At 42.1% G+C, this 20,453-nt stretch overlaps 3 protein-coding genes across 4 annotated transcripts; 1 reads left to right on the top strand and 2 right to left on the bottom strand.

Moving 5' to 3' along the window:
• Positions 1 to 713: 713 nt before the first annotated feature.
• On the bottom strand, positions 714 to 10,421 carry zranb1b (zinc finger, RAN-binding domain containing 1b). Of its 2 annotated transcripts, none has more exons than XM_077729028.1 (10): positions 10,085 to 10,421; positions 7,677 to 8,670; positions 5,508 to 5,695; positions 5,279 to 5,432; positions 5,063 to 5,134; positions 4,245 to 4,443; positions 3,200 to 3,320; positions 2,949 to 3,078; positions 2,661 to 2,890; positions 714 to 2,585 (listed from the first exon to the last, which is right to left on the bottom strand). In XM_077729028.1, the coding sequence occupies exons 2-10, from the start codon at positions 8,587 to 8,589 to the stop codon at positions 2,367 to 2,369; spliced, it is 2,226 nt and encodes a 741-aa protein (XP_077585154.1). In that variant the 5' UTR covers positions 8,590 to 8,670; positions 10,085 to 10,421; the 3' UTR covers positions 714 to 2,366. The 2 variants fall into 2 exon arrangements, with proteins under 2 accessions (XP_077585154.1, XP_077585155.1); XM_077729029.1 differs by lacking the exon at positions 10,085 to 10,421 and adding an exon at positions 9,659 to 9,782.
• Positions 10,422 to 10,947: 526 nt separating this feature from the next.
• Positions 10,948 to 16,305, bottom strand: abraxas2 (abraxas 2, BRISC complex subunit). The gene is made up of 9 exons (XM_077729030.1): positions 16,159 to 16,305; positions 15,079 to 15,169; positions 14,825 to 14,861; positions 14,581 to 14,647; positions 14,304 to 14,494; positions 14,108 to 14,230; positions 13,951 to 14,035; positions 13,770 to 13,887; positions 10,948 to 13,697 (listed from the first exon to the last, which is right to left on the bottom strand). The coding sequence occupies exons 1-9, from the start codon at positions 16,228 to 16,230 to the stop codon at positions 13,183 to 13,185; spliced, it is 1,299 nt and encodes a 432-aa protein (XP_077585156.1). The 5' UTR covers positions 16,231 to 16,305; the 3' UTR covers positions 10,948 to 13,182.
• eef1akmt2 (EEF1A lysine methyltransferase 2) lies at positions 16,287 to 18,722 on the top strand. Its single transcript, XM_077729032.1, has 6 exons — positions 16,287 to 16,442; positions 16,678 to 16,743; positions 16,922 to 17,036; positions 17,144 to 17,251; positions 17,758 to 17,968; positions 18,543 to 18,722. The coding sequence occupies exons 1-6, from the start codon at positions 16,312 to 16,314 to the stop codon at positions 18,638 to 18,640; spliced, it is 729 nt and encodes a 242-aa protein (XP_077585158.1). The 5' UTR covers positions 16,287 to 16,311; the 3' UTR covers positions 18,641 to 18,722.
• The last annotated feature ends 1,731 nt before the right edge of the window (positions 18,723 to 20,453 follow it).

Raw genomic sequence — 20,453 nt, 5'->3', positions numbered from 1 at the left:
CCTCTGCGCCAACCAAGGGACTACACTTTTCTTTGTAATCATTTGAGTTTCTTGACAAGAAGTCCTCAGAAACAACTAAGTGAAAATGTGTCACAACCGGGATTTGAACCCAGGTCTCCCACACGGGAGTCCAGTGAACAAACCTCTGCGCCACCAAGAAGTTACACTTTCCTTGGTCATTTGAAGGTCTTGACTACAAATACACAGAAACAACTAAGAGAAAATGTGTACATATATATATATATATATAAGTATATATATATGTATCTATATATATGTATATATAAGTATATATATATATAAGTATATATATATATATATATATATATATATATAAGTATATATATATATGTATATATATATATATATATGTATATATATATATATATATATATATATATATATATATATATATATATATATATATATATATATATATATATATATATATATATATATATATATATATATATATGTGTATATATATATATATATATGTATATATAAGTATATAAATTTATATATGTATATGCCATATTTTACTCACCAAAAATCCTTTTTAGCTGTACACAACATCCGTCCTCCTTTCTTCCTTCTTTTCTATCACCATCGAAGCAAATGCTGAAAGTCGAGCCTGTCCTGTTGTTATTCGATTTCAATCAAAAATAGTTAAAGCGATGACATAAAAAAAAAAAAAACAGTTAACCACCTCAAACATTGAAAAATGTTTTAATTTTTCTGGTTGTTGTATTTTTTTGCTGACTTGTTTTTGTGTGTTACACTCTTGCAAGTATTGATGGTGTGAAAATTAAAATGGACAAACCCACTCCGGCGTCAACAGCAAGCAGAGCAACACGCCGAAAGCCCCCAAAAAGTGGTGAAAACATGAACAAGACGAACAAGTTAACTCCCATCTGCTTTGGTTTGGATATCTTTGCTGACAAAAGTGTGTGAAAGTGACCTGAAGGAGAAAAAAATAGGAAAAAAACAAGCACCAACCAGGTTGTAGGCGCCCAATGGAGGTACACGCCAAAAATGAAACGGGCAAAAAACCCTCATGTACTTTCTTCACCACCACGACGCCCCCCAAAAAAGATTAGAACAGAAAATATACAGATTATGAGCTTTCAAATACAATCATAATAAATACGTCCACTAGAAACAAACTTATATAGTGTGAGTCCACTTCTTAAAGGGAATGGAGTCCCTTTTTTTTGACCTCATTCAAGCCATCGCGTAAAAACCTCATAAATGTGCAGTGCTTTATAAGAACTTCCTAAACACAACAATGGCTTCGTCCATTTCATCGCAAAATCTGGATAGTAAAAATGTGCACATGAATGCTGGTATTTTTGGGTTAAGCGCTCTCCTTATCCATCTTAACCGCACTGGTCGCCGTCCCATCGACTTTAACCGAGAAAGGTTGGCAGTGAAGAACACTGGACGACAACAACCGTGACATTTTTAGGCAATTTGAAGGCCCCGATTCCAAAAAACACGTTTTTGATTGAACGCAACATAGACAAAATCTATCATCTAGCCAAAACTTTGACTTTTTTGCAACTTTCATGCATGTATTACTCAGCTGTTTAAAGGTTAAATAGCAACTCAGCAAAAAATTAAGTAAAATTAAATATCTTTCATTTTCTGAGCCACTTCTATCTATCCTAGCTCGCAGGGGTGCCGGAGCTCATTCCAGCCAACTGTTGCAGGGGACAATTACGCTCAAAATTACACCTGTGAGGGAATTTAAGAGCATTTAACTAGTCTGGCATGCATGTTTTTGGGATGCGGGAGGAAATCGGAGTACCTGTAGAAAAGCTATCCAGGCATGGGGAGAGTAAAGTTAAAATATTTTGTCTAAAATAGCTAATTAACCCCCAAAAATTTCAATCATCAGTACCTGGATGAATTAATAAAAATTTCACCAATCCTGTTTAACCCTCTTATGTCATAAAGATAAATTAATATTCTTTCTTAATATGATAAAAAAAAAATTCTGACTGGATTTGAAAATCGACCCAGATTAAAAAGGGTCATAAGTGGAATAAACTTAATTCCTAAAGTGAATATAGAAAAGAATCTGACCGCAAGCTCAGGTTGAGCACACCTGAAGCATGATTGTTGACGTAATACGATTAGTCCGTTTCCCAGCCTGGTCGCTGCCAACCCTCCCGGTCCAAACGAGTGAGACAGCAGCACTAAAGAATGAAACCGGAGAGCCTTCTTTCTATCCGTGTGCCAATTCTGCTGGAGCGGGAGAAACAAAAGGAAAAAGTTGCTTGTGAATCTGTAAACCTTTTTTCTCGTTTGTCTCTTTTATTTTTGCGTGCGCATCACAGTTTGTCCCAAAGTCTGTCCATCCGTCACTCGTCATCATCGTCATCCTCCTCCTCGCCATCGGAGAGCGCGGCGCAAGCTCGAATCTGCCGGTAACCGTCCAGCCACTTCTCCACCATCTGCGTGACCAACGGGTGGTTACGTCGTCTCGAGCTCTTCTGCAACGCCACAAGCACACCGCCGTCCGTCACGCAGCAGTCCAACCATGAGCGTAGCAGCTTCTCCTGCTGCTCCTCGTTGCCTGTCTAAAAAGAAATGGCGCCAATTTTAATGGCGGCCTTCGCAAAGGCCTTTGATTCCCTCTCCGCAACGCCACATACTTCCTGCGCGGAGAGAAAATGGATGTGCAGCAGCTTGCGGTCGCTGTCCACCAGCGGCAGAAAAGTGACGGTGACGTCATCGTCGGTGTTGAGGTTGGCGCCGGCGCCGCGGTTGTCGAAGCCGTCGTTTTCCATGGCCACTAGCGCGGAAAAGTGTCCTCGCGTGTATCCCAGCGCGATGGGGCTCTTCCAGCAGAAGTTTTGCTCCCATAGCAGTGGCAAGTACACACCTAAACATAAAAAAAATGTTTAAAAAAAGCACGCCGCTGTCTACGACTGAATCCTGACCTTGAAATCGAGTGAACCCCAGCGTTTCTCCACGGAAACTTTTGTAGTATTTGACTCCGTAGACGATGATTGGCCTCCGAAGTATGTGCGCCAGAACGAAAATGTGGGTCTGCTCCAAACTGGATCCGGGCTGCGATGTAAAAGAAAGCCACGTGATTGGCGGGCAGACGGGAAGCACTCAAGGAAGCCATTAAGAAGAATAGCAGATGGGCTGACTTGAATAATTGACAAGACTTAATGCACGTACGTACCTGACTTGCCAACGAGAGGATGAAGGCCCAGTCTTCCTGCCACTGCTCCTCCCGCAAGGAGAAGTGCAGGCCGAAGCTTTGGGAATACCACGACTCCCACTCCTTCCAGCGAGTGTAGAACCTTGCATAACAGACACAACGTTTTTTTTTTCCAACCAATCCAGAAGAAGAAAAATATCCATATACAGTAAATCGCAAAGTAGGATCACTCCCATTATTAATATTACAATTCAAGCCAATACAGAAATACAAGTAGCAAAGTGTATATTTATTAAATATAACAGCTATACCCATATCCAATGTATTAATATCTAAATATATAAAAATGTAAATTCTTAAGATACTGTACTTAAAGTGAAAATAGTCCTTCTCCGCTTAATATAATTCCAAAAAAACAGCTTAATGGGATTACTGTATTTTCTTAAATAATATGAGAAAATATTATTAAAATAAAAATGAAATATTCTCCAATTTCAATAGTTTTATCTTTGTCATTAATCAAAATGTCCACATTTCATTGGAAAACAATGATGCGAGTACATAGTCTGATAATATTTATTCCAAACGCAAAGTAAATGTATTCAAGGGCCGAGAGGCTGCCATTGATTGACTTTGAAATAAATCATTTGAGGTAGCCTTAAAGGGGACAACATTTCAAGTCTTTTATCACGGCTCCTCAAGCGCGTGTTGTTCCCTTGGGATCAATGTGCGCGCTGAAAAAAATAAAACGATCGTCGCGTTGAGGTGTAAAACGCAAGCAATGGCGTCACGTGGCTACTACAAGTCACGTTTCAGCTGTTGCGGACGTCCTTGAATGCGGCACCAAGGGGGGGATTCGAATGAGCTTGGTCCACTGCCAGGAAACACCATGGTGTTTTTTTTACTTCTTAAAACGTAGCCACTGATATAAAATATGTATGTATTTTCGTATTTTCATAGAGTGCCGTCATTTTTTTAACAAAAAATGAACATACGTTTTTGCAGATGCCAAAAAAGTACACATCAGAAAGATTTTTCGCCTATTTTAGTGTGTTTGCAAACTCACCAGTGCGAGCAGTCGTGTAGGCTGTCGTGGAGCGTCTTGCGCAGCACCGAGTCCTTGTCGTAGATGCCCCACGTGGCCTGCAGCACCGAGTCCAGCAGGCAGTCGCCGGCCGTGCGGTTCCACAGAGCGTACAGCCGGCTGTCCAACCTGGTTCCCAGCTCCAGGGACCAGTTGATGATGGGAGACTCCTCCTCCAGCTCTAAAAACCATAAAACAACAACCTCTGTCATATCCATCCATTTAGGCAAGTACTTTCATTTGTCAAATGTATTAAAATAGTTATAATTTCCCTACAGAAAATGAAGTTTTGTGTTGTGTTCTATTTATTTCCATTTCATTGGGATTTTTCTGCATTATTTTAGTATATAGTCTCTTTTAAATATAATAGTTGACCTCCTCTGCACGCCATTGTTGCAAGCTGCATTTTCTGCATCATGTCCAAACTTACAAGTGGGCATTTTGTCCTGCCAAGCGCAGAAACTTATCAAGCGGTTTAGTTGGCCACGTGATCAGATTTAAATCTTAATCCATTAATCTAAAAAAGGGATAGGGAGGGCTGCCGTCTTTTTTTTTGCCCGAATTTTAGGCAAAAAGTCAGGTTCCAAATGCTTGCCAAAAAAAGGGACTGACAGGGAGGACACTCAAGGAGACGGACAGAGTCCACTTTTGGCAGAGAGGAAGTCCCAGTAATAAAGTCTTGCAAATACTTGGCATGCTTCCCATAACTAGACCAGTGTGTGTTGGGGGGTGGTGGACCACTATCAACTTGGATCTGTTTTACCTCCCAGTTTGTGCAATTTTGGACAAAAACAACGTACCTTTTTGCACATCCCGGTCTAAAACCTCGTCAAAGAGTTTTTCCTGAACGGCCGGTGGCAAATCCTCGATATCTGCAATAAAATAGATTTAACAACTTGAACTCTTTTGTGGCTATTTCAACTGCCGGTTCAAATGGCTTTTAATACTTCAATAAATAAATACAATTGTGATTGGGTTTGATTGGATGTGGTCAGTTAAATGCGTAGACTACTAACCTGCAGGTAACGTGAACGTGACCAGGTCTGTGAGAAAGTAGCAGGTGAAATCCCCCTTGCGTTGGTGGAGGGAGGCGGCCACTTCGCGACGGATTTGCTCCGTCAACTCCGGACACACCATGGCCGGAATGCACTTGGCGGCCTGTTGGGTCACCTGCAGGGGGAAGAAGGCTTCCTATTTAACTCATTCGTTTTCCATTATTGGCAATCAACGGAAGCCATGGCTGACCTCGGTGAGCAGCACGGCCAGCATGTCCTGCCTCTGGAAGCGGATTGCCAGGTGAACCAGCGTGAAACCCACGTCGAACGCCGACGGACGGTTGAGAAGGTGGACCTCGTCAGATGACAGTTGCCTGGCGATGTCCCCTCCCGACGTCTTGTAGGTCTCCACAGCCGCCAGGTCGCCCTCCACCACACCTGTTTGAAATAAAAGTGGTAATTCCCTGAAAACTAATTCAAGCACTGACTTCGTTCAATGTCAAAAAGTGGTATCATAATTCTTATTATGATATGACACAGAAGAGGTCTTTGTGTAATGAAGTCAATGTTCACCAAGGTCAAAAAAATGATTTTTAAATAACTGAAATGTGCAAAATAGCTCATATTTGAAGAGAAAATTTGCAAAGTCAAAAAGGTCAGAAAAATAGCATGGCTTTGAATTTGAATTTTCACTTAGACTCAAATCTGCTCTTTCAGATTGCTTCTCTATTTTCACATGTCTTAAATGATCACTATCACAATATGTGCAAAATACTATTTGATATATATCGCACATCTTACGTACTACAATGACCACATCCTTCTGGCAGTACCGTAAACACTGTGTGGCCTTCTTTTTTTTTTGTTCTCGTCAACCGACAACACTCGGCTGCACACAGAGGTTTATGTGAGCTAGACAGAGTGGGTGGAAGGACTCGCCGTGCCATGTGGAGCTACTGAGGGTGGGTGGGGGGTTGCTACACAAAAGCAATGCAGTGTGACAAGAGAGGTTCACAAAACAGCACAGTGACGTCATTGGAAAATGACATCTTGAGCAACATTTAATGCAAATTGTTGCAAAAACCTGGTAAAATGCCATCTAGTTTTTTAAAAGTCAAACTTTTGTTTCACCTCAAGGTTGTTTATTGTACAAGACCTCCCCATCAATCCACACTAACCTCTGAATTATAACTCATGTAGTTCACTGGAGCATTACCAAACTAGAACATACTTATTTAGCATTGTTTTTTACTGACCTCATTGAAGTAACTAGCATGTCAAACAGGAAACACCACTCCTACACGTCTTCATCCAGAGGTGTTTAATAAGTCCTGCAAGCTCCTTTGCCAAATCTAATCTCATTACAAGTGTTGTAAGGTGGCAACTTGTCATGTATTATAACAAAGTTAAGCCACGCTTTCAATTGTTGCCCCTACATGCATACACATCTCATTTAAAACTAAATATAATGTCTATGGCTGTCAATGGCAGTAAATTCCAACCAAATAATTGGAAATCGGTCTCAAGGGCATAATTTTTAGTAGTTTTTTTTCTTTTTAAAGGACACCATTAGTCTTATTTGTCCTCAGTAGGAATACAAATATCGAAGCAAGTATCTCAAAAGTGACACTCTGACAGCAAACTTTCCAGCTGAGTACTAAAATATGGCGGATGCTGTTTGTCATATGATGAGTGATGGCAAGTCCATGTCAGGTGCTCAATAATGCAGGCTGAAAGTCATGACTGTTGCTCAAGACATATATATTTGTGACCGCGGCACGACTTGTCACTCTATTTTTAAAGCGACAGGTCCCTTCGGAAAGCCTACTCACGCACATCGTGCATGTGTCACAGTAAAACCTCCCTAGCAACAAAGGATAAAGTCAAGTGACGGATTGTCCCCTCGCCCTAAAAAAAACGTCCGTCATTTCTGCTGACCAGGGAACTCGAGGAAAATGCCTACGTAAAAAAATGCAAATAAAAACTAGCACTATTTGCTCTTTTCTCAGATTGTTCATCCTCCCACTCCATGTTCACCGGTCCACGGTGTGGGTGGCCGGACACTCACTGCTTGTGCAGTCCACTTCGAATCATTCACTGATAAGCTTGCTAACAAAAGCATGCAAAAAAGGAACACATTATTCCCATCTGGACTGGATTGTGTAAAATAAGGTTGTTACAACCCCTGTGAGTGGCTATCATACTTTTTTTTGTCATTTATTTGACTTTTTTCACCAAACAAGGGCAAAAATAAGGTCATTCCGAATTGCATGTTTACTCAAAAAGCCCTGCGTGCTAAATGATCTAATGACAGTTCCAAAATGGCAGTGGTGTGAGACATTGCAAAAATATTGCCTGGAAATCACTGTTTTTCCTGCTTTACCGAGACAACTTTTTACATATTTCAATCTAAACTCACCAACGCAGGCGTTGAGGAAGAGCCAATCCGTCCTCCTCATTCTGTTCTTAATCTGCTTCAGTTTTTTGTAGTCCACCTCCAGCTCCTCTTTACTCCTGACCCCAGCCCCCGACGCCACTTCTATCCTCTGAAAGTCCATGTTCACCTCCGACTCGCGTTTAGAGGACGGCGGCGACCTCCTCTGACTAGTGCTGCATCCCCCAAGCGAGCCCGAAACTCCGCCGTGACCTCCGGCGACCCCAACACTCCGCCTACCACCGACATCGGCGTCGATGAACTTTGACGTCGGCTGCTGACACTCGGGTTCGGAGGCCAGTTGGATGGGTTCGGCCAGGGGTCCGTGATTGGGCCGTGGGTGGTCGCACACCACGCACTTGAGCGCCTTGGGAAAGTTCTCATAAGTGCAGGCGGTGCAGGTCCAGTGTCGGGCGTGCGTGTTGAGCCTATTGCGGTCATTGTATTCCTCGCAGGGGTCCGTGACGGTGGAGGAGGGGGCCGGGCGGCACCCTGAACCCGAGGTTTGGGGCGACTCGGTGGGGCTCCGCGCCGGGTGGCGTCCTTGTTGATGCGAGTGTTGCCTATGACACAGGCACTGAGTGCAACGGATGGCGCGAGGCCAGTTCAGGTAGGTGCACATGTGGCAAGACCACTTACTACTCATCTCAGGGGTGTCCGTTGGCCGGACGCGAGGCCGCGCGCTGGAGTCGGGGCAGATGAGCAAGGCCGAGCTCCCCTGGGTGGGGCTGTTGCTGAGACCGGCGGGGTCCAACGGTGGGGAGGTCTTGAAGGGCTCCTCGGTGATGATGGATCCGGCGCTGGGCCTCTGCGCACGGCACATGGTGCACTTGATGGCCGACGGCCAGTTCTCGTAGGTGCAGTATTCACAGGCCCACTTGACGACCAGCTCGGTCATCGTCGCGCCCGCGCCGACGAGGCTCGCTGCCTTTTGGCGGGGATCTCAGCTTGTCGGGTCCACTTGGGAAGAAAGCGTGCACTGTGACAAAGGACAAAAAGTCAGTTAATGCACTTCCAAATCTTGTAATTGCTTGTTATTTGATTAAAACACAGATGGGGGCGTGTGTGTGTGTGTGTGTGAGGGGGGGGGGGTTCTACTTGTAGAAAAAAAACATTAAATCAAGTGACTTTTTACACTATTGCTGTTGTTTTAGGGACCCCTTACAATATAGATAACTTAAAAAAAGACTAAGTGAGTTTTGATTACAAAAACATTATAAAAGGTGTTCCTCATTCACCCAATGAACTGCAACATATTTTGCCACTACCTATTTGGACCCCTTGTTTCTATCATAAACCCACAGTTTAGATCCCTCCTTCTGATGAATTGATTTCCATGGTTACCATCTACCAGAAACTATCCCCCATTACACTGATCTGCATACTCGAATTTCCACCCAAAAAGGAGGAAAAACCCGGCATAATAAATAAGATCGTGTACAGCAGTGACAGTAAATGCTTGGAATCAGGTTGCCGCCCACGGGCATGGAGAGGTTTTATAATGACGACAGGGAGTGCATTATTTGCGGTCGGGGGCAACTATAATCTGCTTTTTAGTGTATCGCATGTTAATCTCTACTAATGCACATCTGCACAATGTGAAAGGAGTGTCTGGTGGTGCACTTACACAAGCTTGCTCCCCCGATTGTATAGTAGATGATGCCACACACACAACCCAGCAATGCTCAACAACAACCGGGATGGAAACCCAACACCCACCATAAACACATACAAAGTTAATTTATAGACATCGCGCATGAGTGGCCTGCAGGAGGACCACAGAGGGGCTTGTAATAAGAGACAGGGGTCGGGGGGCGAATGAAAGCAGACACCCAGCAGGGAAAGACGCGTGATCGCCTGAGACACTTAACCCACTCGCTGAAATTTAATTCAGCGCAAAGCCTATTAAAACCAAATTAAAAGGAAGGGGGTGAGGGAATAATCCACGGCGCGTGCGCATTGCTTACATTCCGTTTTGTTTCGGAGTGGGATGTTTGTTTACATGGTGAGAAATTCATCACGGGAGCGCGATCAACCGCTCCGCTTCCACTTGGCTTTATTTTTGAAGCCCACAACAAGTCCTACTTTCTCCCAAAGGGACGCCGATCTCGTTTAACAGGTTTACAGGTGACGCGTTAATCGTTTCGTGCTGAAATCCAGGTGAGAAACGTACCTTGGCGTCATCAGACGCGTCAGGAACTTTCCCCTCAGTGTATGGAATATCGCGAGATTTCTGACCTGGTGTTCCAAACTCGACGAGATTTGTCAGCTTGCCAGATAAGTAATTACGGAGCAAGCTAGCCACCCGCGCGCTACTAACACGAATGGATTATGTTAGATCGCGCTTTGGGAAGTCGAAAGCATCGAGTGGAACATAAGGAGAATGTCCTTACCCCGTTTGGTTCGCCGTGGAGGTCCCACTCCCAGCCGAAGCCGCTCGGGCTTCGCTCACGTCGCCAACACTAGCCGCATATTGACTCGGTTGGATGGCGGAGGTCCATATAAGCCACAGGGCGAGAGCCTCCACCCACTCCAGGGAGCTCCGTCCCTCCTCGCTTACCCGCGTCGAACTCTTTAAATCATGTTGATTCCTTTCCGCCGAGCGGAAGGGCTGCTGATGGCGGCGATCGGTGTGAAATCCAGCGACGCGATGGCTAAAAACACACAAGCGAGAGAAGTATGGAACCCCCTCTCAGGGCCGTGTTACAGTGAGGAGGCTGGACCGGGGATTTACTACCTGAATCGGCCGCGTGTTGCAATTGGACGATTTCCGCGCATCCTCTCGCGTCGTCCAATGAAAATGGACGTACCTCATTGTCCATGTTAAAGACATACGTCACAGCAAAACAGTGTACTTCAATGTCATCCGGAATAAAAGCATCGCTTTCTAGTTGACCCGTTCAGCTTCTATCAGTGAACTAGTTAATCGGACAGCAAAATTGTTATCCATTTAGCAAAATCTTGGATATTTTTGCTTGCAGATCTTTTTGTTGTTGCAGGAACAGCAACTACCCACGTGGTATGGGGTATAAAAGGATGATGTCATCGTGAAAATACTGCAAGCAGCCTGCAGCAATGCATGGCAGCTTCAATGTCAGCCCGACGCAAACATCTTCTGTTTATGGATCACAATGGCAGCCATCTTCAATTTTATTATCAACACTTTGCAGCATTTATGGCACAACAGTAAAACTGAATTAGATCTTTCCCAGTTTGGCCAGTGACACTTAAAATATGAGAGTCAAACTGACACTACAACATTTAAATGTCTTTATTTTCGACCCTATTGTAAGACCATTCTGTGCTCATTCAAGATGTCTTTTGTCTTATTCTATATGCACAAATCCCCAAATAAAACAAATCTTCTCACCTATCTTCAGTTAAGTGTACATGTGTCTATTTATAGTGTTACATATTTAAAAATTAAAATCACCCAACAAATACAACTAGACCTGAGCCCTGTTGGGTTTTGATCAAGTTGAGGTTCACGCAAACTGATAACAGTTGGTAGGAAAGAGCAAAATTGCCATAACACGCGGTCATAATCTCAATATGTAAAACAATACCTATGTCGTATATGGAATTTTAAAAAATCAACCCCCTTTTATGAGGCAATTTCCACTACAAACTCTTGATTTTGATTTCTTTCTTCAAAAATAACTTTGGCATTTATCCCATTAAGCTAATTCTGCTTGCATGGTTGTGGTGTGGCAATTTGCAATTTAAATCACTTTTAAGGAAAAAAAATCTGGTTAGTCAATTGCCCATAGTGGGACAACTAGTAGAGAAAAAGGATAAGAATAATAGTGCTTCATTCAGAATAAAATGCAAATCAACAAGCCTCCAGAAGGTATTATTTTGACCTTAAAAATGGGAAACACTTCTTTAGGCCTTTTTAGCATAAAAACCAAACTCCCTTATCTACTGTACATTCAATAATTAAGTTGATCATATGCTCCAATTTCCAGATGAGAGCAAAAAAAAAACAAATGTCACATTCAGATTGCAATTATAAAGTCACATTAAAGCGGCATCAGTTCATGATAAAAACAGCACTGAAAATATACCCCCCGCCTCCATTATGAAATGGCATACCAACCCCTTTGCATAACTAAAATCAGGTTCTCCTGGAATAAAGATTAATTAAATATCAAGAACACCCAGAAGGTTCTCACCCTAAAAATATGCAAATGACCTATTTTAAGATGTCTGGATTAAAGGGCAGGTTTAAACGCGGCTTTGTCGTTACGATTCCAGTTTGTGAAAACAAAAGACGGACGGGAAAGTCATGGTTGCAACAGTTCTGCACTTCATTGAGTCTTCTGTTGGGGTTGGGTAGTTCTTCACTAGTTATTGTTAACTAAAAAAAGAACAAGAAAATCAAGTGGAAGTATAAAGGAAGCTTTGGTCAAGAGTGTTTAAAACTGCAAGGGTTAAGGAGTCTTCCTCTCGTGACATTGTGTGTGTGAACCAGTGTGTGATTAGTGAGCGTGACATGATGAGAAATCCATGGCCAGTAATAGTAACAAGAAGCAGAGTAAAGTGGAGAGAAGCCAGTAGATTTTAATGAAGTTTTAGTGGTAGCTCTCTTGTGTTGCAGCAGTAGAAGGGAACCTCTTAAGCGTCCGATTAGTAAAGCTACAGTACATTGTCTATGAGTGTGTGTAAGTGTGTGTGCTCTGTGGAGCTAGGTACTGTGTACAAAAGCTGAGCAGAGTGGTGAGACAGGACTACATGAGTGGTAAGACAGGACCTCATTGGTATAGCACAAAGAAAAAAGAGACATTTTTCTTCTGTTAAGTGCAGCACAGCGAAAAACAATTTCCGTGTTTTTTGTTGACATTCACGTCTAATCCATCTCACACCAAAAGAAAATATATATTTATATATAAAGCACCCATAAGTTGTTGATCTATTTTCATTTACCTATGAGACGTTTCAATTTTTTTGTTATGTTTTTTTCCCCTACTGAACCACTTAACGTAATCATTGCAGTAAAAACCCCAACTTAAAATGTGACACTTGTGCATGTGAAAGCAATTGTCTGGAAAAAAACAGTTGGAAGGCTGATTAATCGTCTCCCTTTTGTTTTCTTTAAGAGGTCGTTGTTAAAAAGAAGGCAATAAATAGTGCAAAATGATGCAAGAGTGTTAGTTAAGAATGAAAAACAAAAAAAAAGTGGGAAGCAGGACCTGCCTTTTCATGAACACGCTGGTTGGCAGAGGAAAATCTCCTCGTGTGTAAAACCCCAGACACGTCCAAAAATTAAGTACCCCGGACAGCGCCCCTTTGAAAAAAAAACAAAAAGGGGAGAACATAAAGAACCCCTCCTATTCCAGTGAGCAGTGACAAGGTTTCCCCTTAAAATGGAGATAACAAAAACAAAAAGACATAGCGGGATGCCAGCTGCACATGCCGTTCACATTCAGGACTGGCACTTTTTATGATTGCTGAAGAAGGTGCGTCAGTGTCCCTCGCACGTGGCGTGTTTCTATGTGGCTTGCGAGCCACGAGCGTCCCCGTCGGGGCCCAGAGCGGACGGCCGACTCCGACTTAAAAGGCTGGCGGGGGTCATGGGCGGGCGAGGGCCTTCGCTTACCAGGTTCTCGTACTCGCTACCTTCTTCGTCCTCCTCGTCAAACTCCTGCCCGGCGGCTTGTCTGTCTAACGAGTCCGAACTCGATCCGTCGCCATTGCCGAGGTAGGGCGCGCCGACTGGGTTGTTGGAGGGGGCGGCGGAGGCCGAAGGACCCGGCGTAGGGTGACCAGGCGAGCCCACGGCTTGCGGTCGAGGAAGTAGAGCGGCTCTGGTGGGGGGAGGGGAAGAAGACGAGAGCAGAAGGTCGCCTTGGGAGAGGAGGTCGGCGTATGGGGGAGGGTTGGGGGAGATGCTGGGCCGCTCGGGCGCGGAAGGCGCTTGGAAAGTTATCCTAGATAGGAGAGATGTATCTGAAGGTTCCGTGTTTTCTTCTGGAGTGGCGTCTGGGTTTTGGGCTTCACGTAGTCCTGTCAAGGAGGGATAATATTTGTAAGTTTGTGAGGTAATAAGAACCAAAATGGCGGCTGACGGATACTTACGCCTCTCTTCTTCTGCCGTCTTGTGTTTCCTGAGAGCAATTTGTTCTTTCAGCTTGTTGACATCGTCTTGGATTTTCTCCTTGACGCGTTCGCTTTGTTCGACATCGCCGCAAACGGCCTTTTTGAATGAGAAATTGAACAATATCACATTTTAAAAAATCATTTTCATCGCTTTGCTCACCTGCAGTTTATCTTGCAGCGCGCTGTACACTTGAAAGATAGTCCGGATATCTTTCATCACGCCATCTTTGTCGAAGAACTCGGCACTGAAGTTAAGCGGATTCCAAAATCAATAAGAAACCATCCAAAAGTGAATAGGAAGCGAGTGCTCATGTTACCCGTTTTCTTTGATGACCTTGGCGTAGTTGAGCGAGGTGTTGGGCACAGACGAGACTTTGTATTCCTGCTGGCTGGTGTTGCCAAGGTTGGGGATGGCCAGGGTGATCCTCTGGGTGTACTTACTGGGTAGAAAAGTACAAAATGTCTGTTGAGATGGTGTTCCGAGAGCTCTGTGTAGTTTGAGTGCGTAGTTACCTGCGGTTGGGTCGGAAGAGTACGTACTCCAACGCGTGCGTGGAGCTGTTGGCGGTGGAGATGAAGCCGAAGAGGAGGAAGACAAGGTCGGGGACGCCGAGGAGTTGCGTCAGCTGGTTATGGACCACCTGCTCTCTGAACGACATCTGTTGCTGCGTGTTACGTCGGAAGCGGTACCAGCCGATCACGTTCTGGGTCAGGGGGAGAAGGTCAATTGAAAGCCATTCGTCTCAATAAATAAATACTGATGATGTAAAGAGGGGGATTTATGACTCACTTTTCGCTTGTCTTTTAGAATTCTGTTGAGATGATCTTGGTCGATTTTACCGGCGTAGTCGTAAAAGCTGGTGAGAAGGGGGAAAAGTAGTGTTATGCTATGGAGCCATCTACTGTCCTGAAATAGATAGGAATTTGCTCGCTATTTCATGGCATTAGAATGTTAGTAAACAAACAAAATGAGTGATTGGCAATTGGTAATTAGGGTTGAATTGATCTATAATGGAAAGAATATAAAATCTTACCTAAATAATCTTGCACAAGGTTCATGGTTATGGATTTCTGCAAAGAAAGACAAACTTTTAGTTCAAAAATTTACAGAAAGGCTACATTCAGAGTGAAAAAATATGACGGGATTGGATTTTAAAATTAGCAATTGCCTAAATTGGAACTGAAATTATGCAATTTATTGTTGTTTATTGAAGTAAGGTGAGTATACAGGTTTTTGGAAGAGTAGGTGTAAAGAGATGAGAGATACATAGACATATGCAGTCCTGACCTACGACCTGGATGAGCTCAGCGCTGCTTATCTGCGTATCACTGATGCTAATCGTCTCTTCTTGTCTCACTTCACCAAAAAGGAAGCCCTCCTGCACAGAAAACACAGAAAGAGTATGAATGCGGAATATTCAAAGCATTCCCAATGTAAGCATTTGTTGGTATTCCATGAATGCTGCCATTGTACAGAAATGGCTCAATGGACATTGAATGGATTCTGACCGTGTTTATCGGGAAAAAAACAACACAAAAACATCTACACACAAATAATTATGTTTGTATTCCAAAATAGTGTTCGATGAACAAAGATAATTCTATAATAGTTTATGTTTAGGTTTAATTCCCACAGGTATAATATAGTAAACACCCGTTTGTGTCATTCCACAGAGTTGCCACAGGAGGGCGGTAATGGATCCAAACTGTCACGTGACTGATGCCGTTTCAGGAAAATGAGATAGTACTACTCCTAAATCATTGAGGAACACCCACCCTAAGCTTGTGAATATCCGCAAAAATAGAAAAGGGCAAACAATTACAAACCCCAGACGCTTATTTTACTCTAGTGACATGTCCTGGATTTGATGTTTTGATTGAGTGGTGCACCATCATTTCCTTGTACTGAATTGACAAAAACAAATCCAAATAGCTCTGCTGTGGGCACTCTTGGTTAAATGTATAGTCCCCCAAAACCGAATTGTCAACGTCAACATCTCACCGTGTAAACTAGTGAGAAATTGACCCATTGAATAACTTCCCTTCTGTCAGAGGAGCTAACAGCTGAGTATTTCCTGGAGTCTAACCCCTACTCGCCTTGTTATAGTAAAGTAACACAAATGAGCAACCGTGATTTAGAGTCATGATTTAAAATTTAACTACAATAAAGACGTAGTACATCTAGCTACACAATTACACGCCTTACTATGTAAGATCTAATGAATATATTTGCTAGTGAGTAGACGATACCAAAACTGGCTAGCCCAGCGACATGATCATGACAGTGGCCGGACACCCTAAACTTAAGACGCCAACGAACAATGGCGAACGCCTACTCGATTTTGACGAGACGACGCGGTGTACTCACATGATCGGAGTTGCTATTGGCGCTGTGGTAACACACAGAACTAAAAGTATAACCTGAAATGGATGCCGCCATGATGGAAACATCCCTATCAATCCCACTGCCCCCTGCGGTTGAGAACGAGTTTTTTTGAATCACCGCAATAGCTCATGGGAAATGTCGTTTTTTTCTACCTTTTTTGGAGCCAACATGGCAGCTCCCGTGCAGAACACTTATGAGTCCGATTCAGAAGTGGACAGCGGCTCAGAAAATGATTTTGGAACTTCACAGTTGGGAACTAAAGAATAGTAAGATTTTTAAGCATGAATTCATGTGATAAAAAGTATAATCGTTTGTTTGCATATGGGAATTTCAGGCTTATGCAGCCGGTACAGGGGTGGCTATGCTAGAGTTAAGACAAAACTGCAATCATGTTATTATTATTTATGATCCATTACTACTGTATTTTTTATTCAAGATGTAACGAAATTTTTGGTTGAAATGCGGTTTATTTTATGTTTTTAAATTCTTTTGTTTCTGCAGTTGGGAGAATGCATACAAAAAGGAGTTGGAGACATTTAAAGACATTGGGGATGTGGGTGAAATATGGTAACTTTTTATTATTTTTTAAATGAAATGTTGTGCTATTTTAATTTAAATTTTAAGGAAATATAGTATTCGACACATTTATACTGTGTGGAGGTGTTTGCACCAATTTTACATTTTGTGCATCAACAAATTATTAAATATGAAAATGAAATATTCATTTTATCTTTCTCCCAAAAAGGTTTGGTGAAGAAAGCATGAGTCGTGTGCTAAAATGGATGGAGAAGGCTCAAATTCCAGAAGAAGCTGCCATTTTGGACATTGGAACTGGAAACGGGGCCTTTTTAGTAGAATTGGTAAGTGAAGGGGTCATTATTATCTTTAATACTACACATAAGAGTATAATATCCATTAAAAGTAACAACTCAGTGATTAATAAATGTGTTTTGTCTTTTTTCAAAAGGCAAAAAATGGCTACAAGAATCTAACAGGAATAGATTATTCCCAAGCTTCTGTGGAGATGGCAAAAAGTGTTCTTCAGGCTGAGGGTTTAGAAAATGTCAAAGTGAAGGTGAGCTCCATATTTATTTAATAAACATATGAGAAAAAATGCTTGTTGTGTTTAAATGTGGTCTACCTGAAAATGGCCCTGAAAGTGAGGTTGGTTTGCCCACCATCCACATTTGACCACCACTAAACCTTGAAGAAATAAACACAGACCGGCTCTATAATGGCGCTCTATAATGGGCATATTTTCTGTCTATAAACACAAAAGCCGTGTGCATATGTTCAGTGCCTATATATGTGTGTGTGTGTGTGTGCTTTCTTTGGATAGAAAGGCTCCTATTGAAGTCAATATTGACATTAGCTGAATAGGCCTAAAAGAGGATGGAGAGAAACTATTTTATTGCTCACCGATAATGTTCCACCACCTAATAGTACAACATAATTGTTGTGTAACTTTAATGAGCATTTTTTTCAATTCTTTTGTCAGTGAGACCCGCATTATCTCAAGTCATCTGTCTAAGTATACATTTTTCTCGTCAGATACATGTTTTTTTGTATTTCTCTGTTTAGGTTGTAGACTTTTGCAGCGGAGGGCTGGAGGGCTACGACGTGTGCGTGGACAAAGGGACATTTGATGCTATTAGCCTAAATCCCGACAATACGAGCGAAGGGAAAAGACTTTACGTCCAAGCTTTAAAGGACTCCCTCAAGGATCAAGGCTTCTTCTCTATTACTTCATGTAACTGGACTAAAGAACAACTGCTTGAGCGATTCAACGAAGGTGAGGCCAAAATGCCAAGTGTACATTGTTATTATTTTAATAGTACGTCGCATGTTTCAAACTTTCTGCGATTCTATTCTGTCTCTGATAAACCAATTGCACTCCAGCAAGGCCACCACTAGGTAGAGCAACTACACAAATTGTTTTCATCCAAAGTATCTATACTTTACCGCCAACTTATAGTCTAAAACCAAGCATTTTCTTTGTATTTCCGAGCAAAACAGCAAAACTTTACATACAAAAGGCGTTCATTTCACCTTTTGGCATGGAAACCTATGGATGTGAGCATTGAAATATACTGTAAATATTTACTCTTGGGCCCTTTTTTTTGTTGGTTGACCCCCTCAGTCAACACACAAACTCCTGTAACGGTTGAGCCCCAGGCGACAACTGTCTAAAGTCATTTGGAATACAGCCAACTCGCTGTCACCTATTTTGTCGGTGTCCCAGAACGGGATAGCCTGCAGATCATCGAGTTGCATTTGAAACTGAAGAACACAAGATGTTTGTATGAGGCCTGTGTGCTTGTTGATGTGTGACAAATGACTTTTTTACCCTCTTTGATGTCTCACAGGATTCAAATTTGTTCAGGAGTTGCCAACACCCACCTTCCAATTTGGAGGAAAAACTGGAAACAGCGTGACTGCATTGATATTCCAGCGAGTTCACTGATGTAACCAAAAAAGTGTTTTGCTACTTTTTGTATGTATATGTGCATATATTGTTTTCTAAATAAAATGGGCCGATTATATTATGGGATGGTATGATTTTGAGTGATCATTTCATGATACAACACTGCTATATAAAAAGCCTGTAACAATTGTCATGCAAATGTGTTCTTGGTCTGACTGACATAGAAGCCAAATATGAGCTATTGCAGAGAAACTAGTCTCTTGTTCAGTAAACCTTCAGCTGTCTTCCTTTTTGGCAAAATGATTGCATTTTCCCATTAAATTTGTTTGCTTTGCCTTGGTCCTTAGCAACCATGCTTTTATACAAATAAATCAACTTTTCCCCCTCATTTTGAGCAATTATGGGAAACTGGCGCCACCACTCTGCTGCACAGTGTATTGTATTTAGCAGCTGATTTCCATAAATGTAAAAGTAGCTTGAAAGCAGAATTTTTAATTTAGATGTTTTTTTTCTTCATGTTTGTGAGTAGTCTGCACATTTTAACAGCTTTAGGAAGCAAAAACAAGTGAAACTTTCTGAGGTGAGAGTTTACTTGGGAGAAAATGAACAACCTAATACACATATGGCACCTATGTAATTTTGATAGTCTGAAAAGCATCTGGTTTCGGTACAACTACATAACAAAAACATGTGTTTTACTGCCTTGGATTCAAATCGCAAAACTGCATGACGTCGTCCGGACTTAATTCAGGTCATTGTATTTCTATTCTGTTTAATGACATTTATCATCATTATTAATGGACTGTGGATTTATTTTATAACATCGGAACACATTTGCAGTTTATTGCAGCTGTTTGCAAGCTGGGCAACTTTTCTGAGCTAAGATAAGTGTTTTAATGTAACGAAGTTATCCCAATTTGTTGGTAGAAAGGCAATTTAATCGATATAGTACTTTACCTAAAGTGTGCATGGCTAGTTTGAGGGAAAAGTTTTGTTTTCCTTTAAGAAACAGGTGCTATTTGCGTAGCTGTGTTCATGTTATCATGCATTTTGACATCTTTTACTTTACATAAGGCCTATTTTGCCATCCGAGCTCTTTTGAATGCAACTCAAATAAGCCATGTTCACTGACAGCCCTTAATGCGTCCCCAGGGAAAAGCTATTAAAATAGATTGATGCAAGAGAGGAAAAAAAGGGAGCTTAAAACACTCACGTCTGATCTTTCTGATCACGTCCAAATGTTTTCACATGGAACCTCTTAGCACTGATGAGGACTTGGCCCGGGATAGAAATTCTGGTTTGAAATCAGGAGAAGAGTCCCATGGCATGTGGCATGATGAGCCTTTCATTTGTCAAAAGTAGCCTATGAGCAACACGCCCTGTGTTTTCACCATCCAAATTGCTCTTCTCGGGCTATTTGTGGTGATCGTAGAGCCAAAGTGTGATTTTTTTTGATACTCCGTCTGCAAAAGAAAGAAAAACATTTGTTTCCTGTTAGAAATTTCTGTGAAGTGGCTTGATTCTCCACAATGTCATTGATATATTTTCCTCTATTGTCATCACTTCTGCAAATTACCAATAGATGGTGGCCCTAATCTCCAAAATGCTGTTATGTAAAGTAAAGTAACACCACATTAATACATTTTCTCAATGGCAGTTGGCAGTTTTATGCCCTTAGTCTCCAAAATGCTGTTACAGTAGTCTCCAATTGACAATTTAAGACATTTAGAATGAAAATTAACAATAATAAATAAAGAAGAACATCATTTTAATCCAGTTTCTCCAACATGGGCCTCATTTAGTCCCTAACCCGTTTAGCTACCATTGTTTTGTCTAACGGTGGCTAACTGCA

This window comes from Stigmatopora nigra, chromosome 12 (assembly GCF_051989575.1).
Source record: "Stigmatopora nigra isolate UIUO_SnigA chromosome 12, RoL_Snig_1.1, whole genome shotgun sequence".
Lineage (NCBI taxonomy): Eukaryota > Metazoa > Chordata > Actinopteri > Syngnathiformes > Syngnathidae > Stigmatopora > Stigmatopora nigra.
This window is presented reverse-complemented; position numbering and strand designations above follow the sequence as displayed.

Excerpts from the sequence above, each read along its gene's own strand:
- abraxas2 (XM_077729030.1), bottom strand. The coding sequence starts at position 16,230 with ATGGCGGCATCCATTTCAGGTTATACTTTTAGTTCTGTGTGTTACCAC. Across the intron at positions 14,495-14,580 it reads TTCTAAAAGACAAGCGAAAA|AACGTGATCGGCTGGTACCG; the intron begins GTGAGTCATAAA and ends CCCCTGACCCAG. Across the intron at positions 13,888-13,950 it reads CGCTGCAAGATAAACTGCAG|GCCGTTTGCGGCGATGTCGA; the intron begins GTGAGCAAAGCG and ends TCATTCAAAAAG.
- zranb1b (XM_077729028.1), bottom strand. The coding sequence starts at position 8,589 with ATGACCGAGCTGGTCGTCAAGTGGGCCTGTGAATACTGCACCTACGAG. Across the intron at positions 5,433-5,507 it reads TGGCCGTGCTGCTCACCGAG|GTGACCCAACAGGCCGCCAA; the intron begins GTCAGCCATGGC and ends TTCCCCCTGCAG. Across the intron at positions 3,321-4,244 it reads CTACACGACTGCTCGCACTG|GTTCTACACTCGCTGGAAGG; the intron begins GTGAGTTTGCAA and ends CTGTTATGCAAG.
- eef1akmt2 (XM_077729032.1), top strand. The coding sequence starts at position 16,312 with ATGTCGTTTTTTTCTACCTTTTTTGGAGCCAACATGGCAGCTCCCGTG. Across the intron at positions 17,037-17,143 it reads GGGCCTTTTTAGTAGAATTG|GCAAAAAATGGCTACAAGAA; the intron begins GTAAGTGAAGGG and ends TTTTTTCAAAAG. Across the intron at positions 17,252-17,757 it reads TAGAAAATGTCAAAGTGAAG|GTTGTAGACTTTTGCAGCGG; the intron begins GTGAGCTCCATA and ends TTCTCTGTTTAG.